At 37.3% G+C, this 14,965-nt stretch overlaps 1 protein-coding gene across 2 annotated transcripts; it reads right to left on the bottom strand.

The window, feature by feature from the left end:
• Window positions 1–3,194: 3,194 nt before the first annotated feature.
• On the bottom strand, window positions 3,195–10,777 carry LOC139176312 (apolipoprotein R-like). 2 transcript variants are annotated; one of them, XM_070767897.1, is made up of 4 exons: window positions 10,373–10,765; window positions 5,157–5,327; window positions 4,199–4,374; window positions 3,195–3,641 (listed from the first exon to the last, which is right to left on the bottom strand). In XM_070767897.1, exons 1-4 carry the CDS (start codon window positions 10,455–10,457, stop codon window positions 3,486–3,488), a joined length of 588 nt encoding a protein of 195 aa, XP_070623998.1. In that variant the 5' UTR covers window positions 10,458–10,765; the 3' UTR covers window positions 3,195–3,485. The 2 variants fall into 2 exon arrangements, with proteins under 2 accessions (XP_070623998.1, XP_070623999.1); XM_070767898.1 differs by lacking the exon at window positions 5,157–5,327 and having other exon boundaries at window positions 10,373–10,777.
• Between the last annotated feature and the right edge of the window lie 4,188 nt (window positions 10,778–14,965).

Genomic DNA, 14,965 nt, shown 5'->3' with positions numbered 1-14,965 from the left:
GAAGTATGATATCTCCAGTTGTATTATTCTTTTGCAAGATTTATTTGGCTATTCTGGGTCTTTTGTAGTTCCATACAAATTTTTAAATAACTTGCTCTAGTCCTATATTTTGTTAAGGATTGCAGTGAGTCTGTAGATTGTTTTGAATAGTATGGACATTTTAAGGATATTGATTCTTCTAATCCATGGGCACAGTATACCTTTCCATTTATTTGTGTTGTCTTTCATTTCTTTCCTCAAGCCTTACAGGTTTAGGTTTTTTCATCTCCTTGGGTAAATTTATTCCTAGGCTGCACAGTTTCTAAAGGTATCATGTTGGATTCCTGATTCATTTTTTCCCCCAAGACCAGGCTGGGCATTCTGGGTCCCTTCTGATGACCTGTGCTTCAGATACATAACCTTTGTCAATACAGTAAACATCCTCTCTGGCTGACTTTTTCTGATAGCAATTTTCTCTATCCATGGCTACCTTGCTCCAAAGAATTGTTTGTTTTTAAACAAATGTACTACATGATTCTCTCTCAGATAAACTGGAAGAAGACAAAATGTAATTGTTATTTTGAGATATATCCTTATCGGCCTCAGCACCCTCACCCGGAACAGCTGTTCTTCCAGGGCATTGCCTGCAGCGTCTCTGTAAGCCTTCCTGTTTCCTGCTTCCTTGTTGGGCCTGATTCATTAGGACCATGGAGAAGTCTGCACTGTCAGTCATGGCATTTCTCTCGCACCGTTACAGAGAACAGCTCTTGGTATCAGATGGTCTGTAGCAGCATTAGGAGAACAAGCCTCTGTTACACTTACTTTCCATCTGCACTCAAGTCAGGGTTTACTCTCATGTGTTGGAAAGAATGCTTTGAGTGAACACCTCAGTCTCTTCCTCCAAGGTTGCCTTTACCACAAAAGCCAGAACAATGTCCACCTCAAAAAAATAACAAAAAAGGAATTATCTCATGTTTAAAAATCTAAATCAGTCCTTTGTAAGCTAAATCTGTCCCATGTATAATAAGCCCTGCCTGCAAGATGCTTGGTGTGGATAACTTGACATGACCGCCAATAACTTTAATCCTTTCTGTGGCATAGTTTTACAAACTGCAAGCAAATTAAAAGAGCTTTTTGACTGGTTTTTGCTTCAAAACAGTTCCAAAATGTAGTTACCTAAAGCAATTACTTATAAACAAGGATTCTTCTGGGAAGTCTTTCTGATATGGTTCAAGCTCAGCTTGTCTCAGTTTGCCTAGCTTAGGTGCCTGTAGTCTGTCGGCGAGTTGACTGGAGACTGGCTAGTTTCCATGGCCTCACATATCTGCTATCAGCTGAGACAAAGAAGGGGCATATATCTTTTTCATCAGCCAGCAAGATAGCCTAGACTTATTCACATGATGGTGGACATAGGATTTCAAGAGCAGCAACAAGGGGAACCCTAATGCACAAAGTGATTTGCAAGGTTCTGCTTATATCATATTTGTTACTTTTGTCCCATTGGCCAAAGCAAATGACAAAGTAGCCCAAACTCAAAGGATGAAGAAAGCTTCTACCTCAAATTGGAGGGATTCTTAAAGATGTAGATACAAGGACAGGAAGCATCTGTGGCCATTTTTTGCCATCTGCCATAAAAGGGCAGTCTCCAACCCAGGCCTCAGGCTTCCTTTTCAAAGCCTCAGGCTTCCTCAGGCTTTCCTTCCTTTCTATCCACTTAGTGTACTCATTCCACTCCCACGGGACCCTTCAGAAGCCTGGGATACGTCCTATACCATCTCTAGCTCCCCAAATGTGCACTAGTGTCTATAGCACAAAGCGCCATTCTGTATGGCTTGGGATAAAAGACTATCATTTTCGTAAACAACTATATAAATGGTTTCCAAATCAGGAACTCAATAGTTAAAGTTTGAGTAGCATACCATTACTATGTGAATTTTTAAGAGCTGCAGCAGTTAGCATATTGAATTCTTTTAATTTCAATTACTCCTTAACTTCAAGTACTAGCATTTCTATAATGTTGCATAATTTATCCATAGAGAAACATCCTCATGTCTTGTACCTGGCACTTCATTCTCTGCACTTTTCTTCTTTACAGCTTCCAGATTGCAAGGTATACTAATACTTGTTAACATACACATTGTGGAAAATCTGGAATCACTTTGTTTAATACAGTTATTAGCCACATGTGGTTACTGAGTATTTCAAATATGGCTAGTTCAAATTTAGATGTGCTTTAATTTAAATATATCTATACTTAAATACAGTGTGTATATATATATATTTAAATATATATACTTATTATACTGCATATATATAAGTATATATATACACTTATATATACTGCATTTAAGTGTATATATATATATATATATATATATATACACACACACATATATATATATACACACTTATATATATATATACACTTATATATATATATATATATATATACTGCATTTTTAGGATTTAGTATGAAGAAAAGAATGTTAAATACAATGCTAATAACTTTCACATTGATTACATATCAAAATGACTCTAAATAAAATACATTATTGAAACTAATTTCAAATATTTAATTTTACTTTTTAAATGTAGCTACTGAAATTTATACATTTTGGCTCTCAGAATTTATTCTAGAAATTTACAGAAAAATAAAAGATAATGGGTTATATTAATATCAACCAAATATGTTTGAATATATTTGAGAACAAAAAAACATTCTGAAAGATAAAGAAGTTTATTACATAATAAAAAAGGGTCAGTTATCAAGAAGATACAAATTCTAAACATTTATGCCCCTAATAATAGTCCTTTAAAGTATAGGAAGCAAAAACTAAAAGCTACAGGAAATAATAGACAAACCTACAAAGAGAATTTTGATACCCCTTCTTCCAATCATTGATAGAACAAATAGACTGAAAATCAGCCAGAGTAGAGAAGACTGGAACCATATTAGCAACCAACTTTACCTAATTGACATTTATAGGGAGTACCACTCAGCAGCAAAACACACAGTCTTTACAAGAATACATGGAATATTGAACAAGTGCCACATTCTAAGCCATAAAACATGTATCAATAAAATTGATAAATCCAAGGCAGACTGGTCAGGAAGCAAAAAGAGAGAAGATATGAATTATCAGCATCAGGAATAAGCATCACTATAGATCCTACAGCTAATCAAAGAATAAGAAAGTCACAACTGTAGAAGTTAGTAAGGTAAAAAATACTGTATTTTTTAAATTTATTTATTTTAATTAGAGGCTAATTATGTTACAATATTGTATTGATTTTGCCATACATCAACATGAATCCGCCACGGGTGTACACATGTTCCCAATCCTGAACCCCCTCCCACCTCCCTCCCCATACCATCCCTCTGGGTCATCCCAGTGCACCAGCCCCAAGCATCCTGTATTTTGTGTGAGTGTGGCAAGAACTCTCCTGCACAGTGAAGCATACTGATACTGCAACTTCTTTCCTGAGAATGTATCCAAGAGAAAGCCTCAAGCAATTTCCAATTTGCGTTTTTCTTGCTCCAGTTTTTCAATCTCCAGAGACAATTTATGTAACTCCAGGGCCACCTTTGCTTCCATGGCATTCGGGAGACACTTTAGGAGTTTTTGGCCTTTAAAGACTGCCTCACAAACTTCAGCAGATACCTGAAAGAGGAAACAAAAAGAATGATTTCAGAAAGTTTCCTCATCCTTGTAAAGGGTGAGCTTCTTCAGGAAGTCTTATGACATAAGAAAGACTGGAAAATGAAGAACTACCCCAGGACTGATGATGGGTAGGAAACTCCAGAAAAATATTTTGGATCCTAGAAAAATATTTTCCTGAGAGCTAAGTCTGTGTTTGTTCTCAAATAATAATCAGCATCAGTGCCAAACACAGAGGAAGTATAAGCAGGAAGAAAATCCCCCCCCAAAACAACTAGCACATCAGTTCTGCTGACCAACCAGAAATGGAGCAAAACCACATAATTTATTGGAGGAAATACTAAAGACTAGATATCTGGTCAATAAGACTCTTGTTCACACACCTGAGATGACCTACTGTAAGGTGGAAAAAGCCAATAGACAGCTCATAAATTCACCCCCCTCAACTGAAATAGACCTTTAAGACATATTATTTCTTTTTCTATTTTATGAACCATCCCATTTCCCTTTAATTAATTTTGAGGTGTCATATGACATAAAATTCATTGGCTGTTACTCACCTTCTCACACTTGGGCACATCCGGACTCCAGAATTTGTTCTCTGAGCAAAGGATGTCCTGGGAACCAACCATCCTATAGCCAGGGTCACACCTGACGGTGACAGTTTCAGGGCTGACATATTGATCCTTCTCCACAGACAGCTTTCCATTTGATATTTCTGGTTTTTGGCATAGAGCTGTAATCAAGACACATTTTCTTAGCATTGTGAATATCTCAGATACAACACATTTTAACACTAATAATAGCATTTAAAAAGGATAAAAATATTGCTGAATTCTACCTTTCTTTTCTATGCTACTGATACACTACTATTACTACTACCAATACTGGCAAGTATTTATGGAGCTCTGGCTGGAATCACCTGTGTGCAAACACAATATATACATCATTTAAAGTAAGCTTTCAGCAACTCTGTGAGGGAGGCCCTATGGTTATCTCCACCTTAGAGATGAGGCAACTGAGACACAGGGAAGTTAAATGCCTTGCCCCACATCACATAATTGCAGCTGCAAAGCAAAAGTGAGAGCCTAGGGGCTGTTCTGAGCTGTTAACTTCTGCCCTATGGGACCTCTCTTCTTGCCTCAGTTTCATCTTGTGTAAAAAAAAAAAAAAAAATAGCACCAGTAACTCAGCTCCTGGAGTTATTATGAGTGAAATGATTAAAATAACCTTTAGGAACATTTTCCTTATTGTGCCATAATAGCCACTTACCCAATAAGGAGGTCAACCCTATCAGTCAACTCTCCCATGAAAGGTTCTGGCCTCTATAAGAATTTGAGGTGCCATTTATTGGATATGTGGGAATTAAACCACAGTGGACCTCACTCAGGCTCAAGCACATGCTCATGACAACTCTACCTCTGGCTGGGAGGACGCGTTCTCTCAGAGTCACTTCTGAATTACTCCATAGTAGCTCTATCTCTTAGTGCTATTCTGCCTCCAGAGAACCTAGATTACCTTTACACTGAGGAGCCGGTGATGACCACCCGACAAATCTGCAGGAGATTCTAGCCTCTCCAACAAGAATATATCCTTCCTGACATTCATACTCAACCACATCAGTTCCCCATATTTCTCTTTGAATATACATAAAGTGTCCATGTTTAACTTCAGGTGGTGGACTACAACCTTCAATGGTGAAAGAGAGAGAAGAGGTTTTTGTTGTTATTGTTGTTTAAACAAAGCAGCACATTAAACAAAGCAGCATTCAACTAAAGTGATCGATTGAAAGACTTTTATCCTTCCCAATAAATTTCATTGCCCATAAGATAATTGGAATTATTCACAAAGAAGAAATGTGGTGGTGGTGGTTTAGTGACTAAGTCGTGTCCAACTCTTGTGACTTCAGGGACTGTAGCCTGCCAGGCTTCTCTGTCCATGGGATTCTCCAGGCAAGAATACTGAGTGGGTTTCCATTTCCTTCTCCAGGGGATCTTCCCAACCCAAGGATCGAACCCGGGTCTCCAGCATTGCAGGCAGATTCTTTACCAACTGAGCTATGAAGGAAGCACCAAAGAAGGACTGTGCTCCTCTATTACTATGTGGCTGGAAATTAAGGAAAGGAGGTATGTATAAGGGTATCTGAGGGAAAGAGAACTGATCCTCACCTTGTATACAACTGTTTTTTTTTTTTCAATAAGTTTAAATATTTAGCAAAATATGAGTATAAGCATTTACCATAAAATGTCAGGCAGTACTTAAAGCATTTAACAAATATTAACTCATTTAATTCTCCCAAACAACCCTATGAGGTATGCATTATTATTATTATTTTCATTTCATAGATGAGGAAACACAGAGAAGTACAGTAACTTTCCCAAGGTCACACAAGGGAGGGACTGAGTCAGGGCAGTTCTGCTCCATGCAGACCATGGTCTTGGCAATACACTGCCCTCAGCAGAGAGAATGGGCTACTTGAGGACAGTGGAAGACTTCCAGTAATTAAAGCTTAGAGTCAGTCTTTTTTTTTTTAAACTAAAGTTACTAAAGAAACATTCGTGATCAAGAGACATTGTTCTGTGAAAACTTGTAGGGACTGTGCAAATCCAGAATACCATATCACTTCCGTACCCATCAATCCCAAGAATATTCTGTGGTTTTGCATCTTTTATAGAAGAGAATATTAGAAAATGTTTTCTGAAATTACTTCAATAATGAAATAAGAATTAACCCATACAAAGACATTATATCAAATTTCACATAGCCTTGGAGGATTTAGTTAATAATTTTAAAATATTGGCAAATACACATAATTTTAAGAAACAGACGTTAGGTTTATCAGGACTTGGAAAGCTTTCATAATTTTGTGTCTTCTATAAATAAAAGATTAAAGTTATAGAGTACACCTGGGTTCGGTGAATTTTCTAGAGCACCTCACAGAAATCAGAGAAATATTTAACTTACCAGATTTATTGTAAAAGGATATAACTCAGGAACAGCCATACGGAAGAGATGCAAAGGGCAAAGTGTGTGAAAGGGGCACAGAGCTTCCATGCCATCTCCAGAAATGCCAGTTTTCCTGCACCTCTACATATTCACCAACCAGAAGCTCTCTAAGTCCCATCTTTTGGGGGTTTTATGGAGGCTTTATCACATAGATACGGCTAATAAAAACATTGGTCATTAGCAATTGATTCAACCTCCAACCCCTGCCTCCTCACCAGAGGCAGAGGGTAAGACTGATAATTCCAACCCTCTAATCATGATTAGCAACCACTGTCCATCTTTGGGCTTACTCATGGTTCAGCAGTCAAGAATCCGCTTGCTATGCAGGAGACACAGGAGATTTGGGTTCAATCCCTGGGTCGGGAAGATCCCCTGGAGGAGAGCATGGCAACCTACTCCAGTATTCCTGCCTGGAGAAACCCAGGTAAAGAGGAGCCTTGTGAGCTATAGTCCAAAGAGTCAAACATGACTGAAGCGACTTGAGCACCCTTCTTTAGTTGGGGTTCTGAAGTTAGTTCATTAGACACCTTCCTCATCATCTTTACTTAGGATATTATCAGAGTTTTGGGAGCTGTGAGCCAGGAACCTTGGACAAAGACCAAATACACATTTTCTGAATGACCAAATGACCAAAAAAATTTTTTTTCTTTCAAATCACATTATCACATTTGTGAATGCACCTGACCAACTCTGGCACACAACAATATTTGGTTTCTCTGAACTACATTTCTTGTTAGCAATAACAGGTGTATCTATCTATGTCCTAAGCACCGTGTTAAGCACTTCACTTACAACATTTCATTTAATTTTAAAAAACAAAAACATAAAAACCTTACTTGAGTGTCATTGTCATCCTCATTTACAGATGAAGAAACAGACTAATCAATAAAGTATAAATAGAAAGACTAAGCAAATAAATCACACAATGAGTGAAGTACAAGTCTTCAAATCTGTTAAAGACATTCTATTTTTGTCTCACTGGTTTGGCAGTTATGTTGTGGGGTATGTGTGTGTGTATATCTGTGCTGACAGATAGATAAGTAGACAAACAGATCTTTATTCTCCTTTTGCGTCTTGAGGGCAGGGAGCACATTTCATAACTCTCCATACCACAGACACTTAGAATGTTCCTCTGAAAGGGGCAGTTCCCAAACAGATATTTGTGAGAAGGTGATGTTACCTATACAGGAAGTCTAGAGCTCAAGTATAGCCCTTCCTGAGGCTTACGTGAAATAAATTTTTAGTAACACAATAGACATAAGATTGTTGCACTAAACTCCATGGAGAATATTAAGGGTCACATTGGAGCCTCGTTAAAATAGTGAGGATGGCATATAAATAGTTAAGTCAAAATAGCAGGCAGACTATGGTATTTGTCAAAAGAAAGCAGAAAATATGTATTATAAGAAGAGGAAGAGAAATCCCATGCGTAAATATGCCAGGAAAATGCCTCCTAGGGGCAGGACTTGGTATTGGATAGTTAGCTGCATTGATGAGGCATTTTATATTGAGGGGGAATTATGTTAGCAAGAATGAGAGGGAGCAAATCACATGGGAATATTTATGGTTGGTTAATAGGCTAGTTTGACTAGAGAATCACATAGGGGAGAAGTGTGAGAGGTAGGCTATGAAACTGGGATCAGATTATGACAGGTTTTAAACAATAGGTTGGGTTAAAGGCATAATTCCATAAACAATGGAGGAATTAAGGAAATGAAAAAGAAGGAATTTATTCAAAAGATAAATTAATAGCTCACAAGACTTCTTGACCAATGATATATGGCCTTTCTTTACTGACTTACCCAATGGAAATAGAAATTCAAAGATGAACGTGGAAGGTTGGTAGAATAAATACACTACACACACACACACACACACACACACACACACACACACACATATATACACAAAAGAGAATCTATTACTTGCTAAATAAGTTAAAAAATCATCAGGTCCAATTCCTAGCCAAACACTTGAAGAAGTTTATAATTCTATATTGACTTTTTTAGCCTTCTCTCAATTATTTTCATCTTTTTGCAGAAGAAGCCTCCAAAATAATGATACCACCATATCCTCTTTAGAAATTAAATTAGACAAAAGAAAAATCATATAAGAAAAAGAAAAGGATCTATACATTAAAAGAAACTCAAGAGGCATATGAATCAATTGTGATGTGTAGACCTTACTTGGATTCTAATTTGAATAAATAAAGTTACAAAAACATTTATAAATAAGACAATCAGGAAAATTTGAAACCTAGATACTTGATATTATGTAATCATTACTTAATTTTACATATGATAATGGTTTGTCATAGCTTTTAAGAAAGAATGCCTATCTTTTAGAGATATATGCTAAAATATTCAGAAGTAATATCCAAGATTTCCTTCTAAATAACTTAGACTGGGAAAAATGGATGTGGATATGGTTAAAACAAGAATGGTCATGAGTTGATAATTGTTGGATCTGAGTAATAAGTATTTGAAGCTTTGTACATATTTTAAGTTATCAATAGGAAAAAAAGAAATCACATTTTCTGATTTAAAAAATCACCTTTAATGCACAGATTTCATTTATATAAAGCACAACTAAATGCTCTAGTCACATTTCTCCATAGAGTCCTACAGGTATTATCAAATCTTCTCAATGCTGATTAATTTATAAACATTACCAAACTGCAAAAAATTAAACTTTACATATATAAAATGTCATTTACAGAGAGATTTTTTACATATGACTTAAGATTCTAGTTCATTTTCTCAGAATTAGTGGTAACAGTTACAATTTCAATTTTGCTTAAGAGAAGGTAATAACACACCAATGGATTAGAAACAAAAATTATCTCTGAGTGTAATAAACTAATTGAAAAATTAAGAAATTACAAGCATTTGTGAGTTCATATTTATGTATCATTATGAAAGTAATGTTATTTGTAGTTTATTCTTTTTTTTAACTGAAATGTAATTGAACTCAACATTATGTTCAATCTAGGTGTACAACACATTTATTTACCTTATAAAATGCATGCATGTTCTATTGCTCAGTCATGTCCAACTCTTTGTCACTCCATGGACTGTAGTTCACTAGGCTCCTCTGTCCATGAGATTTCCCAGGCAAGAATACTGGAGTAGGTTGCCATTTCCTTCTCCAGGGGATATTCCTGACCCAGGGATGCAACCTGCATCTTCTGCACTGCAGGTAGATTCTTAACCATCTGAACCACCAGGGAAGCCCTTTATAAATGCTCACCACGATAATCTAGTTACTATCTGTCATCATACAAGCCTATTACAATACTGTTGACCATGTTCCCCATGCTGTTCATTTCATTCCCACAATTCATTATCTGTTTACTAGAGCAGACCCCCAGGAATTCATACAAAATAACTGTTTCTCTAATAATTATAATAATATAAATATAAAAGTACTAAAAAAACATTTTGAAAATATTTGGGAATTCAGTTGTTCCATTAATAAAATAGAAGTTAATAAACAATTTATTATAACATTGGTAAAGCAATTTGTTAACTGAAATTGACATTAGTAAAACAAGTTATTATACCTCCCACAAAGTAATATAAAACATTTCAATTTGATCATACTTTTAAAATTCCTAATATGGAATGAATATATTTGCAATTGATTGGTTTAACTACCTTCTTGCTATTAATTGAATACTTTTCTAATTGCTTTTCTGGGACCTGAGAATCCACAACGATTTTACTCACCTTGTAAGCCGTCAGGGCAGAGGAGCACAGTCAGAATCCCAAGGAGGTACAGAACTGGGGACTTTCTCCCTGACACAGGCTTCATGGTAAGTGTTGACAACTGTGACCAATGGAAGCTCAAAGATCACAGGTTGCACCTGAAAATATCTGGAAGGAAGAGAGTGAACTGGCAGCAGCACTCTCCAAATGAATTCAGCTGCACAATAGTCAGCAAAATCCCAGCGTAAAAAAAAAAATACAGGTCAAAACTCTGAACTGAGAGCTTCTTCCTCCTCAGTTAGGAAGAAACTGGGTGGAACAGGGCAGAATTAGGACTTTTGCAATCAACTGAGTCAAAGGGCACTAGAAACCTCAATATTATCATCAAGATCTGATGCCACGAGCAAGTGGGACTTTTGAGAGTATTTAGAACTCTGAGAGTATTTAGAAACCGTAACCCCAGTCTTTTTGTGTGTGTGTGCTAGGACTGGAAATTGCTGTTTTGAAATGTAAATGATTAATTTCTGAGTGACAAGATAAATAGGGATTTTTTTTTAAAAAGCACTTTGGTTCAGAGTGGAAGTCTCCACAACTCTTAAAACAAAACTTGAGTTAGCTCAAGCTGAGCATTAAGTCCAGTGGAGCTTGGATACTAGTGTGAGAGGAAGCCATTTCTGAAAAGCACTAACTATTAGGAAAAGTTGTGACTTTGAGTATTAGTTTGGACTGCCAACAGCAGGATGAAATTTTAAAAAACAGAACCTGTTGGAGAAAGTTGTTTCCTTCCTGAAGTTCTAAAGCCCAGTGGGGAAAGACAAGCATGAAAAGACTCAGGAATATAAATGGGCCTGAAAATACAACTCTTCCAAAGAAAGGCAATGCCAAAAAATGCTCAAACTACCACACAATTGCACTCATCTCACGCACTAGCAAAGCAATGCTCAAAATTCTCCAAGCCAGGCTTCGACAGTACATGAACTGTGAACTTCCAGATGTTCAAGCTGGATTTAGAAAATGCAGAGGAACCAGAGATCAAATTGCCAACATGTGTTGGATCATCAAAAAAGCAAGAGAGTTCCAGAAAAACATCTACTTCCTCTTTATTGACTATGCCAAAGCCTTTGACTGTGTAGACCACAACAAACTCTGGAACATTCTTAAAGAGCTGGGAATACCAGACCATCTGACCTGCCTCCTGAGAAATATGTATGCAGGTCAGGAAGCAACAGTTAGAACTGGACATGGAACAACAGACTGGTTCCAAATAGGAAAAGGAGTACATCAAGGCTGTATATTGTCACCCTGCTTATTTAACTTATATGCAGAGTACATCCTGAGAAATGCTGAGCTGGATTAAGAACAAGCTGGAATCGAGATTGCCGGGAGAAATATCAATAACTCCAGATATGCAGATGACACCACCCTTATGGAAAAAAGCAAAGAAGAAATAAAGCACCTGTTGATGAAAGTGAAAGAGGAGAGTGAAAAAATTGGCTTAAAACTCAACATTCAGAAAACTAAGATCATGGTACCTGGTACCATAACTTCATAGCAAATAGATGGGGAAACAGTGACAGACTTAATTTTGGGGGGGTCTAAAATCACTTCAGATGGTGACTGCAGCCATGAAATTAAAAGACAATTGCTCCTTGGAAGAAAAGTTGTGACCAACCTAGACAACATATTAAAAAGCAGAGACATTACTTTGCCAATAAAGGTCAGTCTAGTCAAAGCTATGGTTTTTCCAGTAGTCATATATGGATGTCAGAGTTGAACTATAAAGAAAGTTGAGTGCTGAAGAATTGATGTTTTTGAACTGTGGTGTTGGAGAAGACTCTTGAGAGTCCCTTGGACAGCAAGGAGATCCAACCTGTCCATCCTAAAGGAAATCAGTCCTGAATATTCATTGGAAGGACTGATGTTGAAGCTGAAACTCCAATACTTTGGCCAACTGATGTGAAGAACTGACTCATTTTAAAAGACCCTGATACTGGGAAAGATTGAAGGCGGGAAGAGAAGGGGATTTCAGAAGATAAGATGGTTGAATGACATCACCGGCTCAATGGACATGAGTTTTAGTAAACTCCAGGAGTTGGTGATGGACAGGGAGGCCTGGCGTGCTGCAGTCCATAGGGTCGGAAGGAGTTGGACATGACTGAGTGACTGAACTGAACTGAACTGTAAATACTACTCAGACAATATTTGAGCGAGACATTCCTTGTAGTTATTGCTGCTTTACCTAACACACTTAATGAGTCACCCTTTGGTGCCTTTCTAATCTGTTAGAAGAGGGAAGAGTAGTGCCTGAAGTACTGAATAATCAGGCACTAGACTGTGAAGAGGTTGGGAGTGGTTAAGTATGAAGAGAGAAAGGTTCCAGAAGACCTTAAGAATATTCAGAATGTATTCAGAATGCCAAAAGACACATCCAGTCCTGTGTTATATTTCTGACAAAGACAGCAAAAGACAAGGGTTTACCTGCATAATTTTCATCTGTAATGGAATAACTGGAAATATACTGATGTTTATTAAAAGAAGGCAATGAGTTTTGGGAAATGCCTGAAAATGAACTTCCCAGCAAGTTCAGCTGTGGGTAAAGAGTTTTTTTAAGTGTTCAAAATCCAAAGTGCTGACTCTCACCAGGGCTGTGTAAATTATGGTGCAATACTGATCACAGCACAACCAAATTTCAGCCTTACCAGAAATGAAGGAAAACAAACACATTTACCATGAGTTTACTTTAATTTAGAAAGAGAATCCAAGATATTACCAAATATTAGGAAAAAAGGCAACTTAGAACATCCACTAGAAGACAATTTTGAATTCTCACTTCTATTAAGCCCTTACTCTGTGCCAAGCAAGTTCCATAAGTAATTTTAATTGAAAAATGTTAAGACTTGCCAAAAATTTACAAAAAACAAATGGCTGATCCAAGATTCATCTCCTAAAGAGCCACTAAATGGACAATATTGATACAACCCACTCATGTTATTCAAATGGTTATACTTGTGTGTGAATTTAGTCAGTTCTGTACTGTTTTATCATGTATGTAAGTTGGTGTATCCACTGCCACAGTCAAAATCCAGAACAATTCCATCATCACAAGGAATTTTTATAGCCACACCCACCTCTTTCTTGGCTATCTCCTTATTCCTCACCCCTGGCAACCACTAATCTGGTTTCCATTTCTAAAACTTTGTCATTTTAAAACTGTTACGTAGATAGAATGTACAGTAAAATCTTTGGGCATTAGATTTCTTTCATTCACCATAATTCCTTTGACATCCATTCAAGTCTTTGTACATGTCAACAGTCTTTTCCTTTTAATTGCTGAGTGGTATTCCATGGTACAGATGTATCACACAGTGTTCACCTAATGAGGGTTTCCACATTCTTGCCAGAATTTGATGTTGTTACCATTTTTTATTTTAGCCATTCTAATAAGTGTGCAGTAATACCTTGTGGTCTTAATTTGCATTTCCTTAATAGGTAATGATGTTGAACAGCTTTTCTTGTGCTAATTTGCCATTTATATGTGCTCTTCAATTTCTTCATGATTTTTGCCCATTTCCTAATTATATTGTTTTTCACTGTAAAGTTTTGAGAATCCTTTATTCTAGATATTGTTGTCGTTGTTATTGTTCAGTCACTCAGTCACGTCCAAACCTTTGTGACCTCATGGACTGCAGCACGCCAGGCTTCCTTGTCCTTCACCATCTCCCGGAGCTTGCTCAAACTCATGTCCATTGAGTCAGTGATGCCATCCAACCATCTCATCCCTGTCACCGTTCCCTTTCCACCTGCCCTCAATCTTTACCAGCATCAGGGTTTTTTCCAGTGTGTCAGCTTTTTGCATCAGGTGGACAAAGTATTGAAGCTTCAGCTACAGCATCAGTCCTTCCAATGAATATTCAGGGTTGATTTCCTTTAGGATTGACTGGTTTGATCTCCTTGCAGTCCAAGGGACTCTCAAGAGTCTTCTCTAGTTCAAAGGCATCAATCCTTTGGCACTCAGCCTTTTTAATCATCCAGGTCTCGCATCCATACATGACTCCTGGAAAAACCATAGTTCTGATTATATGGACATTTGTAGGCAAAGTAATGCTCTACTTTTTAATATGCAGTCTAGGTTGGTCACTGCTTTTCTTCCAAGGAGCAAGCATCTTTTCATTTCATGGATTCAGTCACAAGAAAATAAAATCTGTCATTGTTTCCATTGTTTCCCCATCTGTTTGCCATGAAGTGATGGAACTGGATGCCACGATCTTTGTTTTACAAATGTTGAGTTTTAAGCCAGCTCTTCCACTTTCATCAATACTTCCCTAGTGGCTCAGATGGTAAAGCATCTGCCTTCAATGTTGGAGACCCAGGTTCGATCCCTAGGTGGGGAAGATCCTCTGGAGAAGGAAATGGCAACCCACTCCAGTACTCTTGCCAGGAAAATCCCATGTACAGAGGAGCCTGTACAGAGGACCCTAGTCCATGGGGTCACAAAGAGTCAGACCCTGAGTGACTAATTTTCACTTTCATCAAGAGGCTTACCACCTCTTCACTTTCTGCCATAAGAATGGTGTCATCTGCATATCTGAAGTTATTGATATTTCTCCCCAGTCT

This window comes from Bos indicus, chromosome 16 (genome assembly GCF_029378745.1).
Source record: "Bos indicus isolate NIAB-ARS_2022 breed Sahiwal x Tharparkar chromosome 16, NIAB-ARS_B.indTharparkar_mat_pri_1.0, whole genome shotgun sequence".
NCBI lineage: Eukaryota > Metazoa > Chordata > Mammalia > Artiodactyla > Bovidae > Bos > Bos indicus.
This window is presented reverse-complemented; position numbering and strand designations above follow the sequence as displayed.

Bases quoted from the DNA above. Each gene is read 5' to 3' on its own strand.
- LOC139176312 (XM_070767897.1), bottom strand. From the start codon at position 10,457: ATGAAGCCTGTGTCAGGGAGAAAGTCCCCAGTTCTGTACCTCCTTGGG. The intron at 5,328-10,372 runs GTGAGTAAAATC...TCACCATTGAAG, and splicing joins CTGCCCTGACGGCTTACAAG to GTTGTAGTCCACCACCTGAA. The intron at 3,642-4,198 runs GTGAGTAACAGC...TTCCTCTTTCAG, and splicing joins ATGTGCCCAAGTGTGAGAAG to GTATCTGCTGAAGTTTGTGA.